This window comes from Rhinatrema bivittatum, chromosome 6, assembly GCF_901001135.1.
Source record: "Rhinatrema bivittatum chromosome 6, aRhiBiv1.1, whole genome shotgun sequence".
Lineage (NCBI taxonomy): Eukaryota > Metazoa > Chordata > Amphibia > Gymnophiona > Rhinatrematidae > Rhinatrema > Rhinatrema bivittatum.
The window spans coordinates 179,516,184-179,537,293 of record NC_042620.1 but is presented as its reverse complement, the minus strand read 5'-3'; the positions used below and the strand labels follow the sequence as shown (position 1 = coordinate 179,537,293).

The 21,110-nt window shown below is 44.5% G+C and overlaps 1 protein-coding gene across 1 annotated transcript in view; it reads right to left on the bottom strand.

Moving 5' to 3' along the window:
* Positions 1-2,640: 2,640 nt before the first annotated feature.
* The window catches only part of TMEM41A (transmembrane protein 41A), a 61,639-nt gene continuing 43,169 nt past the window's right edge, over positions 2,641-21,110 (bottom strand). Inside the window, 1 exon segment of the mRNA XM_029606204.1 lies at positions 2,641-3,611. Within this exon segment, the coding sequence (XP_029462064.1) occupies positions 3,388-3,611 (224 nt within the window). The 3' untranslated portion in view covers positions 2,641-3,387.

The window sequence follows — 21,110 nt, the reverse complement described above, 5'->3', positions numbered from 1 at the left end:
CTCAATACCCTGCTCACAGATTTAGCCAACCCTCAATTAGATAAGAAGTGATACACAAAAATCTCAGCAATAGTAGAAGCCAGATGGCAGCTCCCTTGAGGTGACTAAATGAGAAGGCCATCAGAACCAATCACCAATAAGCAAGTAGAAAAATGACAGGATTACCAGATGACTGTAGCGCCCACACACTTATGTACAGACAGTTTCCAATAAAAAGTAATCATAACAACTTGTTTGATCCTTACTTCTATGTATTCAAGTTTGCAAACAAGACAACCACAACACTTTATTCAACTTCCCTATGAAAAAGCAGGACGGCAAGTTCATAAATGCAACTGGTCCAAAACCAGAATTAGGCCCCCCTGCTCTTCATCTATCAACCATAGCCAAGGAACCTGGTTATTATCCATGGCAATCTGATGGCAGATTCTTTGGCCCACATTTTAAAACTATGCAGCACTTCTACGATATAACATGAGGTAGGAAAATGTCTTTACTAATTAGATTTTGAAAAGTATTAATATATAATGGTGTCGGATCTCATTTGATCTCTGAAGTGTTATCCCACCTACAGTAAGGGCGAGGATTTTAATAAACTATTTAAATGCACCTATCCACCTTCATCCAATGGGAAATGTTCAGTACTCACATTTTGCATTCTGTTTAACAACCACCTTTCAGGTATCTATGACAACAATATTCACAAGCGGAGGCAGTCTCTCTGAAATGCAGCGCACAGAATTTCTGCAAAAGAAAGCTTTTAATTCTGTGCCATTTGTCCTCGTTTGTTTCTTTTTGCTCAGGAAATGCAAAATACAATTTCTTAAAAGGTATGAAAATGTAACAAGAGAGATTCTGCGACAGTAAGCAGAATCTGCATCCTCCAAACCAGAGCAAAATAAGGACCTTGGACCATAAACCCATCCAATTCGGCAAGGCCCGGTTTAAAAAGAAGCAGCCATCTGATCTTTGTGTTTCAAATCCAATTGGAGAAGAGATACTGGCTCTGTTTTCTGCACACAGAAAATGCGCACCTGCTGTGCAAAGGGCCGAGTCGTCCTTCCATACAGGGCATCCGGTTCCCTTTAACAGCCTAGTTTCTTTCTTTTGAAAACATTTTGAGGAGGGGGAGGGCACTGGGATGCTATCAGATGTAACCATATATTTTTGACGTTTCTTTTGGATGGAAAAGTTTGCATTTTAACAGGTTTAAAAGCAAGCCCTCCCATAATATGTAGAATACAGTATCTCACAATCACAGAAGGAGCAGGCTGGAAGGGAGCTCAACAGGCCATTTAGGGGGGTACATTTCAAACAGCCTGCCTCGATGCAGGGTCTGATGGTACCTCACTGCCACGGTTATATCTCACCCTGAATATTGATTTAAAAGATATCTCAAATATTATTATACTGTATATTATAATATACATACAACCCAATGCCTAATCTTCAAAGGGAAAGCAGGCATGTACTTTCCATTTGAAAACTGCCCACGGGGATAAAGGACTCGTGGACTTTACACCTGTTTTTTTCTGTGGACAGGTTTTTTGCTAAACAGCACTTGTAGATTTGAAAATCCAGTCTGTGTGTGTTTTCCAACCTCACTCTCTCGGGAACCACTTCCCTCAACTCTGGCTAAAAGCAGATGCTCCATGGACTGTACGCATACTTTTCGCCAGACTGAAGGTAAACTTCGGACCACCAGTTTACCCAGGTGCACGGCTTTGAAAATGTTACTCTTTGATGGTAATTTTCAGCAGCCTGTGTAGGGCTAAAAGCTGCAGGTAGAAAGTACCTGCAGGCTTTAACCAGAATTCTCAAAGTGGACTTATGAGCTTTGAAACCTCAGCTGGGCCGGTATGTGCGTGGGCACATGCATAGGAAGCTGCACCTGCTCCCGAAAATCCAAAAAATGTGTGCACAAATGCTTTCCCCGCTCCTCTAACTCGGTCCCCCTGAATGCCTAGTGAGAGTACAGGAAAAAGTGCGCGTGAAACTGCGTTCTCCCACCCTCCAAACCCCGGTTCATTTTCAGAAGGCGGTTTACATGCAGAAACCTGGTTTTATGCATGTAAATCCTTTGGAAGGATCCTGACTAGTCCTTCCCCCCCATACCTCTCAGACAGATACTTGGCTGACATGTAAAAACCTACAAAGATAGACATTCAACTACCCCCATCCCCGAGTGTTGTTTCAGTGCTTAGCCAACCTGACAGTTAAAAAGTTATTTTTAAAATATTAAACTTACATCTCATCCCTTACTCTTTAAGTCCATTTCGTACACATGGCAAACAACATTAACATTCACCATGTGCCAATTAGAAATATTTCTACATTGTCATTCAGAACTTTTGAAGGCATTTCCTCCTCAGTTCTCCTGACCTGTGGGCTGCCGTGTTCTGAACACTTATAAAATGACCACACATGGAATGGGATCTGATTGGTGCATACAGCAGCTGAGATCCATGTAACTTAAGTCACTTATTGCGCTTACTTTTAAAGGTGCAGGGTTTCTTTTATATTCTAAAACCACAGGGCTTATGCCTACCAAAAGAGGATATCATGTCTTTCAAGTAAGAAACTCCAGCAGTGCCTATGGGCAAAAATGAGATAACAGCTGAAAAGCAGCCAATCCCCAAGCACAGGAAATATAAACCTGATATTCAATAATGTTCACTGTGTATAATATAATGTATGTTTAACAAAACTTGCTTTTTTTTTTTTATAGCAGTACTGCAATCTTAGTGCAATGCACTAGGAGAATCTGTATTACATGTATTCTTGCCCATTAAGATAAATGGAATTATGAAAGATAACTTATAGAAATTTTATCAGGATTGTTATAACCCTGAAACACCACTTTATACAATATGCTTGCACATAATCTCTCCCTCATATATTAGGAACTACTTACTTGCCTTCACATCTTCATCCCCACTAATGAAAGAATACTCAATGTAATATTAAAAATGGCAAAAGCCCACAATGGTTTCAAAGCCACAGGTCAGAGAGAGATCAGGCAGCAAAATACTCACCCTTTCCAAAATTCTCCAAAACACGATGGTTTATCTGTAGTTCATGCTATTTATCTACAAACACATATTCCCAGTGCACGCTGGGCACATTTTTGGATGCATATGCCTTTGATTTTCTGTAGAGAGGTTTAAAAATCAAAGATCGCTCTGCTCTGCTGCTGTGCTTACATGCAGTAATAGCTGCCAGAAGCTTAAGACAGACAGTGCTTCAAACTCTACAAATTCAGTTTGATAAATTTTAGAAAAATAATAATTCTGTAGAGACGAACTGTGCTTCCTGTAGATCTGTACCCTTTGCAGGATGCACAATGAGACAGTTTTAATGCTGGTGGCATCACCTGAAGGAGTCTTGTCACATGGTCTTTTTGCCATTGATGAGAGGTGTGTCCAGTTCTGTGTTGTCCAATTTCAAGTCAGCATGGCTAAACCTTCTGATAAGGGCACCAGGAATCAGTGCCATCACTGCTATGCCCAGCAATTTGAGCAAAGTGCTCCAGGAGAAAATGTCATCGAGAGATTTGATCTTAGAGAGGATGGCACCCGTCTGCACACAGATGAAGTTGTAGGGAAGGAGACCTGTGAAATGTTAAAAGGAAGAAAAATTAAGTTTAAATCCTGAAGGAAAAACCACCATTCAAATGCAAGTTGGAACATATTGGGCACAGTTTACCCATTTACGTGCTGAAAAGAAAGCTGTGATCAATAGTTAGTCAGAAGGGTTGGCCCAATACTGAAAATGTGATTCAGACTTTGAAAAGGTCGACTGTTGAAAGCCAGATATTTATTTAGTCATTTTATATACCGTTGTTCCAAAATAAAAGATCACAACAGTTGATAACATGACATACATATTATGGATAGACATGTACATTGACTTGATGATGTCAAAAAACATAGATTTTAAATGACTTTGTCCTTGAGGGTGTATGCTCTGGGGTCAGGTAATTTTAAGTTAGGTTATAGGCCTTTTGAAATAACCATGTTTTTAGGTCACGTTTGAATTTCTTTGTTTCTGGGGTCAGTCGAAGAGATTCAGATAGAGAGTTCCATAGTTTGGGGCCTGCTATTGAGAACACACGGTCTCTTATTTTTGCTAGATGAGTATTCTGTAAAGACGACACAGCTAATAATCCTTTGTTTTGAGATCTTAATGATCTCTTCGGCTTTTATGATTGTAGCGCTATACCCGCAGACCAGAGTTGTTAGAATGTATGGTGGAGTGTATTAATGTTAGACTTTGTAGTTGATTTGGGATTGTACAGATAGCCAGTGAAGAGCTATCAGAGAGTGTGAGATGTGATCAAACTTCATCGATCCTGTTAAGAGTAGCAACGGCATTTTGTAATAATTGTAGGGTTTTTTTTAGCAGACAGTGGTGAATAAGCTACCAGGCCAGGCTCAGAGTCACAGAATGCATTATCAAGCTCATTACAATATACATATGCCTATTTTTCCCCCTCTTCAGATATGCAAATGTGTTCCAATGACATTGATCCACTGTAGAAATGGGCAGAGAAAGTGCACGAAGTATGTGCAAGTTGTGATGTCAGCATACTGAAAGGCAAGAAGCCAAAAATGTTTGCCCCCCACTTCAATCACAAAACTGTGTAGGGGCACTAGTAAACACTGAATACCAACAACCAGTAAGAGAAAAATCTTTAGTCTTTTATTATAAGATATATCATAAAGCAGAGTTGCTTACCTGTAACAGGTGTTCTCCGAGGACAGCAGGGTGTTAGTCCTCACACATGGGTGACAGCATCAGATGGAGTCCCAATGTGGAAAATTTGTCAAATGTTTCTAAAATTTTGACTAGGCACACCAAGCATGCCCTATACCACACGTCCACCCGGGGTTCCCCTTCAGTCTCGTAACATAGAATTATGATTAAAATAAAAAATAGGAGAAGCCCAACTCTGCGGGGTGGTGGGTGGGTTTCATGAGTACTAACATCCTGCTGTCCTTAGAGAACACCTGTTACAGGTAAACTCTGCTTTCTCCAAGGACAAGATGGTAGTCCTCATACATGGGTAAATCCCTAGCTATAGGCTGCTCTCCCCCAAAAAATGGGGAACAACAGACATCTAACCAGGTGCCAACAGGCACAACAGCACTGTTGATAACAGAGGGGGAGATAGCCTGTACTCCAACAATGAGCCCTAGGTTGGGAGAGCTGAGTTCTACACCTCAAACAGGTTCCGGAGGACAGGGCCGAACCTACTGTCACGTCAGCCATCCCTTTCCAGACAGTAATGTGATGTGAATGTGTGGACAGAACTCCATGTCGCAACCTTACAGATATTCTCCACGGGAACTGTTTGCAAGTGGGCCACAGACGCTGCCATGGATCTGATAGAATGAGCCTTGACATGACCCCCAAGAATCAGTCTCGCTTGGGCATAACAGAAGGAGATGCAATCTGCTAGCCATTTGCATAGTGTCTGTTTGGCAACAACAATGCCTAACCTGTTCTTATCAAAAGAGACAAAAAGTTGGGTGGACTGTCTATGGGTTTCAGTCCACTGCAGATAGAAGGCTAAGGCTCGTTTGCAGTCCAAACTGTGCAGTGCTCATTTGCCTTGGTGTGAATAGGGCCTGGGAAAGAATATTGGCAGGATGATTGACTGTTTAAGATGGCAATCCATCACCACCTTAGGCAAGAACTTAGGGTGCATACGCAAGACCACCCTGTCATTATTAAATTTAGTATAAGGTGGATAAGTCACTAAGGCCTGGAGCTTGCAGACCCTGTGCCCTGAAGTGACCACCACCAAAAATATGGAATTCAGGTCACAGGTGCGCAGTGGCTCAAAAGGAGCTTTCATCAGCTGAGCTAACACCCATTGTGGTCCTAAGACACTGCGAGAGGCCTCGATTGAAGCAGGCCCTGCATGAAACATACAACTATTGGTGTACCATCTACACTGTGGTGGTATGTGCCAACTGCACTAAAATGAATTCTAACAGAATTGGTTTTTAAGCCAGCCTCTGATAGGTGTAGAAGGTAATCAAGCAGTTTTTGTGGGGGGCAGGAGAGCGGATCTAGGGCCTTTTGCTCACATCACATGGAAAGCCTCCTCCACTTCAGCCCACAGGACCTTCTAGTGGAAGGCTTTCTAGAAGCCACCAGGATATGAGACACATCCTCCGAAACATCAAGCGGCTGCAGGATTAACCACTCAATATCCAGGCTGTGAGCAACAGAACCTGGAGATTGGGATGCCACAGCCTGTCTTGGTCTTGCATTATGAGATTTGGGGAAGTCCCAAGACTGATCGGTCTCTGGATGGACAACTTCCAAAGGGATGGAAAGCAGACCTGTCTTGGCCAATGAGGGGCTATGAGAATCATAGTTCCTTTGTCCTTGCAAAACTTCAAGAGAGTATTCGCCAGTAAGGGAATCAGATACGCAAACAGTAGACCCTTGCCCCAATTCTAGGTGAGGGCATCCAAGGCTGGTATGCCATCTGTCCTGTGCAGGGAGCCGAACAGAGGCACCTTCGTGTGGCAGGGGGACATGAACAGAGCTATGTCTGGGCTCCCCCAGAGGCGGATTATCTGATTTGCTACCCCCTGGTCCAGGGACCCCTTGTGGGGTCTGCAGGCTCAACTCAACCAGTCTGCTACCATATTCTCCATCCTGGCCAGGTACATGGCCCCAAGCACCATCCCGTGGGACAGGGCCCACAACCATATTGGGTCCACTTCCTGACACAGGAGGTATGATCACGTGCCTTCCTGCTTGTTGACATTCCACATGGTTTGGATCAGAATAGCTTTTTTGGACTGCCAATCTCTGAAAGCCCATAGCACGTACCTGATTGTCTGAAGCCCCAGGAAGCTGATTTGACAAGAACATTCCTGAGCAGACCAAAAACCCTAGGTAGCAAGCTAGTTTACATGAGCTCCCCACCCCAAGGTAGATGCATATGTGGTTAGGACAATTTGAGTAGAGAGACTCCAAAATGAGATCCCCTGTTCCAGATTGGAAAATGCCTGCCACCAGGACAATGAGTCCTGGAGAGACAGGGTGACTCAGATGCAATCCTGAAGGCTCTGAGTGGTCTGGTGCCACTGTGGCCTCAGGGTCGATTGGGCTCTGCGCATGTGTAAATCTGCCAAGGAAGTAACATGGATGGTTGCAGCCATATGACCCAACAACCTCAACATGTGCCAGGTTGAAACCTGCTGGCTCTGTTGAATCTCTGCCACAATGGACGCCATGGAAACAGTCCTCTGACGAGGCAGAAAGGCCTTGGCCTGAGCCGTGTCTAGCAAGGTTCTTATGAAATCTAATTGAGGTGACACGCTGATGGGACTTTGGGAAACTGAGAACAAACCCTAGTGACTAACACCTGAATGGTCAAGCGCATGGACCTGATGGTCCCTACCTGAGATGTACTCTTCACCAGCCAATCGTTCAGATACAGGAAGACATGCATTCCCAGTCTGCAGAAGTGCTCCGTCACCATGGGCAGGCATTTCTGAAGACTGTGGGGCAGACTCGAGCCCAAACGGCAACACCCAGTACTGGAAGTGCTATGTTCCCATGAAAAATCGGAGATACTTCCTATGACCTGGGAAGATATCGATATGAGTGTATGTGTCCTTTAGGTCGAGGGGGCATAGCCAATCCCCTTTTTGCAAAAGAGGGTTCAAGATACCCAGGGAAACCATCTTGAACTTTTCTCTTTTTAGAAACTTGTTCAAGGCCCTAAGATCTAGGATGGGATGGAGTCCTCTTGTTCTCTTTGGAATCAGAAGTACCTGGAGTAGAATCCCCAACCCGTTTTGCTCTGGTGGTACAGGCTCACTCGCTCTGGCTGTTAAGAGGGACGAGAACTCCGTTTGTAGTACCTTCTAATGCACTATTGGCCCCCAATAGGCACATGAAGGGCAATTTGGCGGGACACCCAATAGATTTAATTTGTACCCTTGGTGGACGATGAACAAAACCCACTAGTCCGAGGTTACACTGGGCCACTGGTCAGCAAAGAACTGCAGACTGCCTTGATCTGATGGTCCATTGTCCCAGGTACAGGCAACTGGCTTATGCTCCCTATAGCCCAATCAAAACCCCATCTCCAGAGTTGACTGAGTATTTGGCTGGTGTTTAGGGGCTCTCTGCTGCCTGGGAGGCTGCGAGACCCCTGATGGTGTTGATAGGAGCGAGGAGATGGAGGATAGTACTTCCTCTGGTGAAAGAAAGACATCCTTGGCCTCGGCAGCCTCCTGGATGAGGAGGCTGGGTCCGGCCTACTGGTGGAGAGTTGTTGGAGGGTCTCATGGTGGTCCCAAAGTTGGGCCACAGAATCCTTCAGCTTATCTCTGAAGAGATTCTCTCCAGTACATGGCACATCAACAAGTAATTCTTGTACCTCTGGTCATATATCTGAGGCCCACAGCCATGCTATTCTGCAGGTGCCAATTCCTGCTGCAGAGACTCTCAATGCCATTTTGAAAACATTATAGGTTGCACAAACCTAGAGTTTTCTGCACTCCTGACCCTTGTGTACCAGCGACATGAGAGTGTCTTGCTGCTATTAGGCAGCTGCTCAGCCATCTCCTGCACCTGCTTCCTGCTATCCTACAAGTACTGGCTCATGTACAGCTGGTAGGCAGCGATGTGGGCAATAAACATGGTACCTTGGAACAACTTCCTCCCAAGAGCATCCATCGCTCTGTGGTCCTTCCCCAGGGACGCCGAGGAATGGGTCCGAGAGCACTTGGCCCGCTTGAGGGCAGATTTGACCACCACCGACTGGTGAGGCAGCTGACACTTATCGAATCTGGGAGCCTTCTGGATGAGGTAGACCCCATCCGCCTTCTTATTAATGGAAGGCACTGTGAGGGGGTGCTCCCATACCCTCAGCAGCAATGACTCCTTAAGGATCTCGTGTACTGGGACTGACAATCTCCTTAGGAGGCTTCAAGAACTGAAGGATCTCAAGTATTTTGTACCTGGCCTCATCCTCTGTTAAAAGCTGAAATGGTATGGCCTCCACCATCATCCTCACAAACCCTGCAAAGGTTAAGTCCTCAGGTGGGGACTTCCTCTGCTCATTTGAAGGATTAAGGGTCTGATGGGAGACCATCAGAGCCCTCTGAGGATTTTGTCGGATCATCCCCCCAGGCGTTATAGGAACCCTCATCTTCACCATATGCTACAAGGGATGGGGCTCTAGCTGCTCAGCCTTCGTCCAGAGGTGCAGGCACTGGTAGAACTGGACAGGGGACTACAGGCTTCGGCATCTCTGCCAGCCTTGGTGGAGCTTCCTCGAAGGAGGTATCGGCAATGACCACCGTATCAGTGAGGGAAGGCCTCGGTGCCCTGCTGGTTCGGTAATGCACCAATGAGCATGTTGAGCTTCTCCTGTAGTGGTAGGATGACTGACAGCACCGGGTCCAATGCCCTGCAATGCCTGATTTATTGCTAGCTGGACTTGATGCTCCAGCTCCTTCTCAAACATTGCTAATGCCAACACCGACTGGGAGGAAGGAGGGGTGGCCAGATCTTCTTCGGACCAACAAGGTTGATCAGCGATTGGCACCAGGACCGTTGGAGAGCGTCGCAGACCAAGGCATTGGTAGAGGATGGGCCCTCCTCGCTGTGGAGTCACTTCGGGGGCATCGTGGCAAAAGCCGGTGCATCCCTATGCCCAGCACCGTGTATCAACAGGGACCAATGCCGATGCTTTTTAAGCTTTCCGCGAGGCTAGGCCCAGTCTTCCCCTAGTGCCGAGGCCAAAGATAATGAACCCAGTGTCCTCGGCCCAGAGGAGATCAACGGTCTGTCTCCGGTGCCCCTATCTGCCAACAGCACCGACAGAACTGATAGTCCCGCCGATGTCGATGGCGTCATGTCCATTCATGTGGCTGCAAGTTCCATTGATGCCGATGTCTCGGACTTCCTCGACCCAAAGAGCTGATCCATCTTGCAAGTCGAAAGCAACATCCCTTCGGGGTCATTTGGGCGCAAAAGCAATAACCTTGGACATCATGTGATACCTCCAGGCAGAGGAGACATATCTCAAGAGGATCCGTAATGGATATGGTCCTCGGGCACCAGGGGCATCGACGAAAACTGGACGTGGCCATGAAGGAACAAAAAAAAAGGGGGTCACATATACAAAACAAAATTGGCAGCCATCTGTGGCTGGCGGGCACTGGCATACCACTGCCCAGATGTAGTTTCTTATCCTTGCAGACTAAAATATACATCTATGGGGTGTGCCATGTTGTTGTTTAGGGAACAAAATAGCCCTGCTCAATAAGAAATAAATTACCTTAAGATATAATAAGATACTACCAATCTTCCCTCAAAATATCTTAATTAGTGTTTTGTTTTCACAATTTGTAGATGCTCTAAACCTTGATCTAAATTACTGATTTACCCTGCCATTCCTAGTACAAAGCAAAATTATATCCAACATATGCCAAGTAATTTGGTCTAATACAATCCCCTATTTAATCAATTTGGCTTAAATCTCTAAAAAGGCCTAATAATCCCTAACAAGCTCCACTGAAATTTAACTTAGTTAATGTCCCTGTTGACTTGTTGACTCTTATTGTGAAAAACTTTTCTTCCAACCTTCTAATTTGAGTAACAATCTATGGGATTATTTACTAAGCATTTTTTTCATAGACACTGAATGGGGGAAAACCTTCAATAAATAGGACCTTATATATGAAACTATGTGACTGGTGTGGAAAATTAAACACTGCTGATTACTTCTTCAGGAAACAGCTTTCATCCTCCCACAGTAAAAGAATCAACTTTTGCAAGCTCTTAACACAAACATAATAAGTTTAATCCTCTGTTTTCCTTTACAGACATAGAGGTCCATATTGAAAAGGTTTGTCTGGTTAAGTTTTGAACTTAGCTGGGCAAACAGCAGGATTCCAAAATCTCACTGTTCTGACCGTCTCTGACTTATCTGGGTAAGTTTTTAGGTGGATATCACTGCTCTCTGGGTAAGTTAGCTCCGCCCCTGAAAGCCTCCAATTTTTCTGGGTAAGTTTTATCCACCTAAAAATGTATCCAGAAAAATTAGAGACATTCTGGGGGCAGGGCTAACTTACTCGGATATCACTGATATTCAGTGTTAGCCAGGTAAGTCTGGTCGTGCCAGACAGAAGTCCTAAAGTTAGCTGGATAAAGTCCAAGTTATATTCACAGAACACATAACCGGCTGAGTTCTGCTGACTAGCAGAGTAATGTTATCCAGGTAACCTTACCTGGATAAGTCACTCGTCAGCTCTCTGAATATGGACCTCAAACAGAAAAAAGTTTAACCCTCTATTTTCCTTAACACACTTTGTGACACACAGAATAAGTTTAACAGTCTATTTCTTTAGCAAGCTTTAAAAACAATTTCTCCAGCAAACCAGTATTCACAAGTTCTACTTACTCACCAGCAGATGTAGCCTGTGCTATCGGCACTCTCTCAGGCATGAACAGAACAGCCAGTTCCAACACATTTTAAACCCTACAGCATCACATTTACAGTATTAAAGGAGAGAAACACCACATTTGGGTTTTGATATAATTTTATGATTCCAGCGATTTTATTTTTTAACATTCCAAAACTAGGTGCTAATCGGAAATGTTTGGCAACCTCCGGCATGAATGATACGCTACAGTAATCATGATGATTCTGGAACTCTCTGTCCCTCTATGTCTTTCACGCTTATGGAGAACAATGCTTAAAGAAAGGTATCGTTCAGAGCCATTTTCGCAGATAAAGTGCTTTACCTATGGAAATGGCATTTTACAAATTTGCCCACCCAATATAGATGCAGGTTTACCCATAGTGCGCAGAAGCATTACCGAAGAGGGGAAGGGCTTGTATTTGCATGCATATGTTTGTTTCAAAAAGTGTGTGTGTGAATTTTTCCCAGGAAAAAAAAAAAACCTATGCACACATATTAGTAAGCGTAAAATGTGTGCTGGTAGTTTAAGTGGGATCATTCTGAAAGGGAGAATATGCGCATGTTTTTTTCTTAGTGATGTAAAAATCTGTCGGTAAAAGTACCTGCAGAATTTACTACAATGGAAGCAGATATAAAATTACTCCCAAAAGGGACAATTTTCAAACTGTGTGTTTTGGGATAACGCCTGCAGGTACTTTTCCCCATGGGATTTGCCCCAGTTTTCAAAGCAAAAGTATGTGCTCACTTGCACTCTGAAACTTGCCAGGGTGCAAAGCACCTGCAGTCATTTGCACCTGCCTTTTCAGAGGATACTTTTTCATTGAAAATAACGTGCAAAGAGTTGAAAATGCAATCTATGCGCATCATTTTCCTCCACTAACCAAAATCATGCCCCTTGGAATACCTCTGCTAAAGTGCACGCATTGTGGATCAGCAACATCAAGGGAGAGCAATTTTAGACAGCCAATTTACGCGGATGATATGCAGTTTGCCCTTATAAATGGCTTTGAAAATTGCCCTCAAAAAGTATAAACCAAGAGTTCCTAAACATTATAAAAAATATTGGTATAGTGCAGGGGTGCTCAAACCAGTCCTTGGGGCCCCCCACCCCCAGCCAGGCAGGTTTTCTGGATATTCCTAATGAATATGTATGAGATTTATTTGCATGCACTACTTTCTATGTATGCAAATATTTTGCATGCATATTCTTTAAGAGTATCCTGAAAACCCGACTGGCTGGGGGTGGGGGAAGGAGCCTGAGGACTGGTTTGAACACCCCTGGTATTGTACGAAAGAAAGTTAATTTGAGAAATTATCATCATGTACTAAAAGTGACAGCTTTCAAACTGTGCGCTTTTGTGTGAAGTCCACAAGTACTTGTTACCCATGGACTTTTACCAGATTGCAAAGGGGACTTGTATGGGTAGATTTTTCATCTTTTTATACTTTGGTTTTAATGTCTTATGATGTAAACCGATATGAAGCTTTTACGAATATCGGTATATAAAAAGTGAATTATAAATAACTAAATAAATAAAGACATGGGGCTTTGACAACCGATTTACCTGCATTTTCCAATCCTGCCCAAAACCTACCATTAGGGACGCCTCCCCCCAAACGCGGCTAAAACCATGTGCACTTTCTTTCAGGCAAATTGAAGGAGGGTCATTGTCAGGCAGCCAATTTACACAGATAAATCGCTGTTTACGCACATGAATGGCTTTCAAAATTGTCCTCAATTGCTTAAAGAACTTCAGACATAATCTGCCTGATAGAATGCATCGTACATAGTGGTTCTCAACCCCATCTTCGAGGCACATCTAACTCGTCTGGTTATCAAAATATCCATAAAGAATGTGCATGACATAGTTGCACACAATGAAAACGCAGTATATGCAGATCTGTCTCGTGCATGCTTGTTACGGATACCCTGAACAGCAGGTGTGATTAGAGGACAGGGCAGAGAACCACAGTACCCAGATGGCACAGAAGGCTAACATCCTATGGGGCCTATACAATAAAGTGTGCCCAGCGCGGTTGGATGCGCTAGACTAGCACGCGATGCAATAAGGGGATTAATGCGTCCAGACAACTCCTTAGCCAATAGCGCTCATTACATGTAAATTCCATGCAGATGAGGCCATTAGATATTACTCCCTGATGCAGAAAATCCCCTGTGCCCAAGGCACACTCGTTAACACAGCAAACTTAACTCTAGCCCTGGAGCTGGCATTAAGTCATAGAGCGCTGCAAGGGTTCATGGCAACAGCTGCTCTTCTATAGCGGGCACTGAAGGAACTCAAAAATGAAATTTCTGATCTATTAGTTAAAATTTGTAACCTATCATTAAAATCATCCATTGTACCTGAAGACTGGAGGGTGGCCAATGTAACCCCAATATTTAAAAAGGGCTCCAGGGGCAATCCAAGAAACTATAAACCACTGAGCCTAACTTCAGTGCCAGGAAAAATTGTGGAAAGTGTTCTAAACATCAAAATCACAGAACATATAGAAAGACATGGTTTAATGGAACAAAGTCAGCATGGCTTTATCCAAGGGAAGTCCTGCCTAACAAATCTGCTTCATTTTTTTTAAGGGGTTAATATTTATTTATTTATGCACTTTTAATATACAGACATTCGTAGAACACATCACACCGGTTTACAATCAACTCAAAGAAAGGAAAATTACATTTAATGGAGGGAGGAGGGGGGGGGGTGGCGAGGGGAGCAGGCAAGAAAAGGGGAGAAAAGAAGGGCTGGGAAAGAGGGACTAAGAGTAGAATACTGAAACGAAGAAAAGAGGAGAAAGTGGAGAGGAACCAAAATAGCTATAGAAACTTACTATATTTACATCATTGGGAGAGTACATAAAGTAACTGGGCTAGCTATATACATAAATATATTGTAAGGCGAGTTCTGCAGATAAAGGTGAACCGGTAGATGTAGTGTATTTGGATTTTCAGAAGGCGTTTGACAAAGTCCCTCATGAAAGGCTTCTAAGAAAACTAAAAAGTCATGGGATAGGAAGCGATGTCCTTTCGTGGATTACAAACTGGCTAAAAGACAGGAAACAGAGAGTAGGATTAAATGGTCAATTTTCTCAGTGGAAAAGGGTAAACAGTGGAGTGCCTCAGGGATCTGTACTTGGACTGGTGCTTTTCAATATATTTATAAATGATCTGGAAAGGAATACGACGAGTGAGGTTATCAGATTTGCGGATGATACAAAATTATTCAGAGTAGTTAAATCACAAGCAGACTGTGATACATTACAGGAGGACCTTGCAAGACTGGAAGATTGGGCATCCAAATGGCAGATGAAATTTAACGTGGACAAGTGCAAGGTGTTGCATATAGGGAAAAATAACCGTTGCTGTAGTTACACGATGTTAGGTTCCATATTAGGAGCTACCACCCAAGAAAAAGATCTAGGCATCATAGTGGATAATACTTTAAAATCGTCGGCTCAGTGTGCTGCAGCAGTCAAAAAAGCAAACAGAATGTTAGGAATTATTAGGAAGGGAATGGTTAATAAAACGGAAAATGTCATAATGCCTCTGTATCGCTCCATGGTGAGACCGCACCTCGAATATTGTGTACAGTTCTGGTCGCCGCATCTCAAAAAAAAGATATTGTTGCGATGGAGAAGGTACAGAGAAGGGCAACCAAAATGATAAAGGGGATGGAACAGCTCCCCTAAGAGGAAAGGCTGAAAAGGTTAGGGCTGTTCAGCTTGGAGAAGAGACGGCTGAGGGGGGATATGATAGAGGTCTTTAAGATCATGAGAGGTCTTGAACGAGTAGATGTGAATCGGTTATTTACACTTTCAGATAATAGAAGGACTAGGGGGCACTCCATGAAGTTAGCAAGTAGCACATTTAAGATTAATCGGAGAAAATTCTTTTTCACTCAATGCACAATTAAGCTCTAGAATTTGTTGCCAGAGGATGTGGTTAGTGCAGTTAGTGTAGCTGGGTTCAAAAAAAGGTTTGGATAAGTTCTTGGAGGAGAAGTCCATTAACTGCTATTAATCAAGTTGACTTAGGGAATAGCCACTGCTATTAAATGCATCAGTAGCATGGGATCTTCTTAGTGTTTGGGTAATTGCCAGGTTCTTGTGGCCTGGTTTGGCCTCTGTTGGAAACAGGATGCTGGGCTTGATGGACCCTTGGTCTGACCCAGCATGGCAATTTCTTATGTTCTTACTTCACCGAGGTTATCACTAAAGCGAAAGGAAACAAGAAAGACCAGAGCAAGTTTGGGGAAGGGGGCTCCGAAAGTAAAAAAAAAAAAAAAAGAAACCTTGCATCAATTCAGTTTTATTGGGAGCAGCACGGCGAGCTAAACTGCTTCACAAGGCAGGTGGCTGAGGGAGCGGGAGAGGTGGCTTTTGTGAAGCTCAGCAGTCCCCTGCCAGAATAACCTACTGCCCCTGAATAGATCGACAGACAGGCCCACACACTGCACTGATGCAATTGTGGCCACACAGCCACTTCTGGGTGCCTGATGCATTTGAGCGCTAGGGGCACACAATTTTTCTCTAGTGTGTCCTTTTTAATGCAGCAGCTCATTTTACTATGGCATCAGGCACCCAGAAGAGGTGGCTGTGCGTTGGGCGCCCAGTTTGGACGCACGTTTTTACGTGCGTCTTATTGCATCAGCCTGTATGTGCTCCAGAACGAGGCTCTCTGGCAGAGTGGAAATACTAAGGGCATTGGCTGTAAATTTGAAAGACTGAGATCCTACTCAACATTCCCTGTCTTAAGAACAAGGTTCATTCCAGTCATGGTCTGCGCCAGTGGCGTAGCCAGAATTGATTTTTTGGGTGGGCACAAGGTTAACATGGGTGGGCTGTAGGCATGCAGGTCTACTAGTTGTTTTATTACTGATAAATAATGCCAAATTATGCAGCATAGCATTCACATCTACGCCTAAGTATGAGGTTTACTTAATGATACAAACATAATAATAATAATAATTCTTATTATTACGATTTTATACACGGCTCCTACCTGTCCATAAATTTTGAGAGAGCGGTTGTGTTGCTTATATTTAAATTGCTAACATCTCAAAATATAGATATATATTTTTACCTTTGTTGTCTGATCTTTGTATTTTTCTAATCAGTTGGTCCTGGTCTCTTTTTCCCATTTTTTCCCTTATAGCTCATTTCCTAATTCCTTTTCAGTGTCTTTCTTCTATTACTGTCCTCTTCCCTTCCACACACACACACACATACACGCTTTCTCTCACAGACTCCCTCTCACACACTCAAGCTCTCACTCTCATATGCTCTCCCCCCCCCCCCCCCACAAGCTCACATTCAAGTTCTCACTTTCTCACCCCTCCCCAGGCTTATATTCTTATGCACACACAGACGCACATCCAGGCACCCATTCTCACCCACACACATAAACCCAGACTCCCATTCTCACCCACAAACCCATGCTCCCAGTCTCACCCACACATATTCAAGCTCCCATTCTCATCCATACATATACACATTTAAGGTCCTATTCTCACCCACACATACACACATTCAAGCACCCATTCTTATCCACATATTCAAGCTTCCATTCTCACCCACATACACACCCAGGCTCCAGTTTTCACCCACACACACTCCCATTCTCATCCACACATACACATTCAAGCACGTGCACAGCTTCCGCTTTCTCCCCCAAAGCAGGAAGATCAGCTGCCTCTCCTGCTGCCACCGGCCTCCTGCTATCTTCGGGCGTCGGGCCGTACTGCCCGCCGAACTTCCTGTCGGGGGGGGGGGAGCAGAAGCACAGCGCACAACATCCGCTTCCTCCCTCCCCCCCCCCCCAAGCAGGAAGATCGGCGGGCAGTACGGCCCGACGCCCGAAGATAGCAGGAGGCCGGTGGCAGCAGGAGAGGCAGCTGATCTTCCTGCTTTGGGGGAGAAAGCGGAAGCTGTGCGCGGCGCTTCCGCTCCCCCAAACAGGAAATTCGGCGGGCCGTTTGGTCCGAAGATAGCAGGAGAACGGGTGGCAGCAGGAGAGGCAGCTGATCTTCCTGCATTGGGGGGAGGAAGCGGAAGCTGCGCGCGGCGCTTCCGCTCCCCCCCCCCCCCGCACAGGAAGACCGGGTGGCCATACGGCCGCAGCCGCGCTTCCCCATGTGTGCCGTGATGGCGCGCGAGGCGTGGGTTCTCTTGTTCGCTGTCGCGGGGATGGGATCCCGCGACAGCCTTGCAGTTCCGGTGCCAGTTGGGTGGGCCTGGGTCTAAGTTGGGTGGGCACCTGCCCACCCAGGCCCACCCGTGGCTACGCCACTGGTCTGCGCAAAACAAATCCATTTGGAGACACTAGACCCAAGCAGGCCATTAGATTCAGATAACCATTATCCTGCATCAGTAAAGAATTAGGACAGATGCTCTAATGTCAGAGGTACTAAAGGGGTACTGTTACCACCACTCCCAACCCACCCCACGCCTGCTTCCATCGGCTGAGAAGTTTAAGAACTGAATTAGAATGAAATAGGACTGGAAAGAAGTGAAGGGGGAAAGTCTGGCACTACAATCAGCATTATTTTTTTTTTAATTATGTTACTAGAGCCAGGACTGACAGGAGTAACAGATTTTGAAATTAGGCAGCTGCTCATTTTTTTTTTTTTTTTTTTGCTTTTCTATACCGATGTTCCTGTAAAATATACATATCACAATGGTTTACAATGTAACAACAACGTTCGCTCTGGGCGATACAAAGAACAAAGGTGGAATATTAACAGTGACATAACATAAACCTTATAAAATAATTCAATGCAAATCATCTCAGAATGGATGAGAGGAGAACTGGATAAAACAACGGAGATAATAAACTGGACTATGGTGACCGCATGGAAAGTTTACTTGAGAGAGAGGGGTTGCAAGTGAGGAAGATTATGTGACCGGGAAGGCTTGGCTGAATAGCTATGTTTTAAGTTTCTTTTTGAAAGCAGATGGGCAAGCTTCTTGTCTGAGGTCCGGGGGCAACGCATTCCAATGATGGGGTCCTGCTGTCGAAACGGCTCGTTTTCTGAGGAAAGTTTTCGCTTGAGGGGCATACCAGGTGTCCTTGTAGGCATAACATGATGTAGAAAAATAGGGCAACTGGGAAAATCTATCATAAGCATCTGGACCATTAGTCTATGCCAACACAACAGACATCTGCCAGGTGTAAACTTGGGGAGGAAAGGCTCTCTTAACCATCACATCTCTGTGAAGATTGGGACGGCAGGTGTTAACAGCATCTGAACAAAAATTTTCCCTCAGCTCTCTTCCCTTCCCCACCACATACCTTGCTGAACTGAATCAGTTTTGATATCAGCTGACCCAGGCTCAATGCTGACTCTCCAGAAACAGTATCCTGCAGGTCCCAGCAGCAAGAATGAAACCCAACTGGATACAATTACAGCACGCACCACATGTATGACAAACCTCTTCTCTTGTACTGTTACATTTTATTTGCCTCATTTGGAATAACCATAATAGAGGAAATGTGATATTCTGTAATATGTGCCGTGACGTCCCAGTTAGAGAAGCTTTGCAGTTCAGCTCACGGAAGAGCAGAAGCTCACCAAGTAGTCTCTTTCTTTCCACTTTCCACTTCTGTCATCACCACTGTCCTCCTTCCCTCCCCCACCACCCCTCAACTTCTCATAGGATATATACCACCAGCAAGTCATGAGCCCCAGTGCCGGCTGTGTTTCTAAAGCAATTCTGAACCGTGCTGGAATCCTGTTTAAATGAAAGGTGCTATAAGCAGCTATTTATACAGTGCTATACTACGGGCTCCTATCAGAGCCATACTTACCCTTACCCCCTGCCGAGAATAATTGAAATCCCTGCCCATTCACTAACTACTTAAGCTCAAAAAAATGCAATTTCAGTAAACCCCTGGATCAGCATTTCGGTGAGCCTGCACACCCCATAAGAGCTATAATGGCTTGCAACTCATCCAACTTGATCTGAAAAACATTACCTGAAGTAACCAGAATTCTCTCACTAGGCAGAGCAATCTATATCCTTACTCTTACCATAGAGGACCCATGACTCTGACTAAGTTACTGGATGTCTTTTTCTTTTTAATATTCACAGTTACCCCTGTGTTTAATTCAATTACAGGGGAACAGAACATTTGTGCAGAGTAATCTGCTCACTCCCTTTGCCTTTCCTCTAAGGAAAAGCAGCCACTGCTGTTATAACTTCCCCCTCAAACTTGGATCAAACCAGCTAAAATATACTCATCCTGAAGGGGAGAAACCACTAGGAGATAGTCAGACTTTGCTGAATATCACTCATTATGGGGCCTATGCAATAAATCAGCATGGAAAATGGGCGTTCAGTGTTGAGCGCCCGCTTCCCTAACACGCGCCCAGCACCTCTCCTGGGCCCGAGATTGAATAATTAAATGAGGGGGTCGCGCTGCCAAGGAGGCGCTAGGGATAAACATGCACCCCTAGCGCCTCCTTGGCAGCAGGCACCCAGCAGGGGTGGCTGTCAGCGGGTTAGGAAAACAGACACTCAATTTTACAAGCGTCCGTTTTCCTAACCTGTGCACAGCCACGGATTTAGGAAAATGGATGCTCGTTAATTGGACCATCCCTTCTCCTAACCTGATCACCGGCTTAATATTACCACGATATTAAGTCAGAGGATGCACAGAAATGCAGTATTTTCTGCTTTTCTGTACTGTTTGGGCTGCTCAGAAATTAACACCTGCTCTGGAGAGAATAGCTAATAACCTCATCAACATGCATTTGCATGTTATGAGCGCTATTAGTTTCACGGGGGAGGGGGGGGGGGTTGGACTCGTATTTTGGACGCACTAATCCCCTTAACAGCATAAGGGTTTGTGGACGTGCATCCAAAATGCGCATCCAACCGCAGCCGAGCGCACTGTTTTGCATCGGCCCCATGTCAGCCCAAAAACCACATAAAGGCGTTCTGCCTGCATAAGAGCAGAAGCTTCCATGTACACCCTCGGTTCCACTCCCAGACCAATCTTCTAAATCCAGTTTACCCAAATCTCTCTGACTCGCAGGCAGGAGTCATTCTGATTCAGACAGCAACAATCCCACTCTTTTCAATGAGGGTTTTGTTTTTCTTTTAACCTTAATTTATCTGAATTTTCCTATTCACTTTTTCTTGTTCTAATCTTCCCTCATCTCTTATTCTACAAAAGAAATGAGTCTCTTGGACTCTCCAATATTTTAAAATATCCCTGTTCTTCATCCCCTTCAGGAACTTATTAAAATGAGTGTTGGGTTTTTAGGTCTATTTATAAAAGTTCAATCTCCTTTTATTACTCCCTATTGCACTTCACACTCCCTCTGGCCATAAACATTATGCTATAATAACCCTAAGCTATTACAAGAGAGAGCAAATGTTGCTTACCTGTAACAGGTGTTCTCACAGGACAGCAGGATGTTAGTCCTCACATATGGGTGACATCACAGGATGGAGCCCTGTACGGAAAACTTTTCTGTCAAAGTTTCTATAAAACTTTGCTGACACTGGCACAGAGTGCACTGAGCATGCTCAACCTGCAATTATCCCTGTGACCACAGGAGTCTCCCTCAGTCTCGTCTTATAGCAAAAAGCACAAGCAAAACTAAATAAAAGTAAAAACGTATA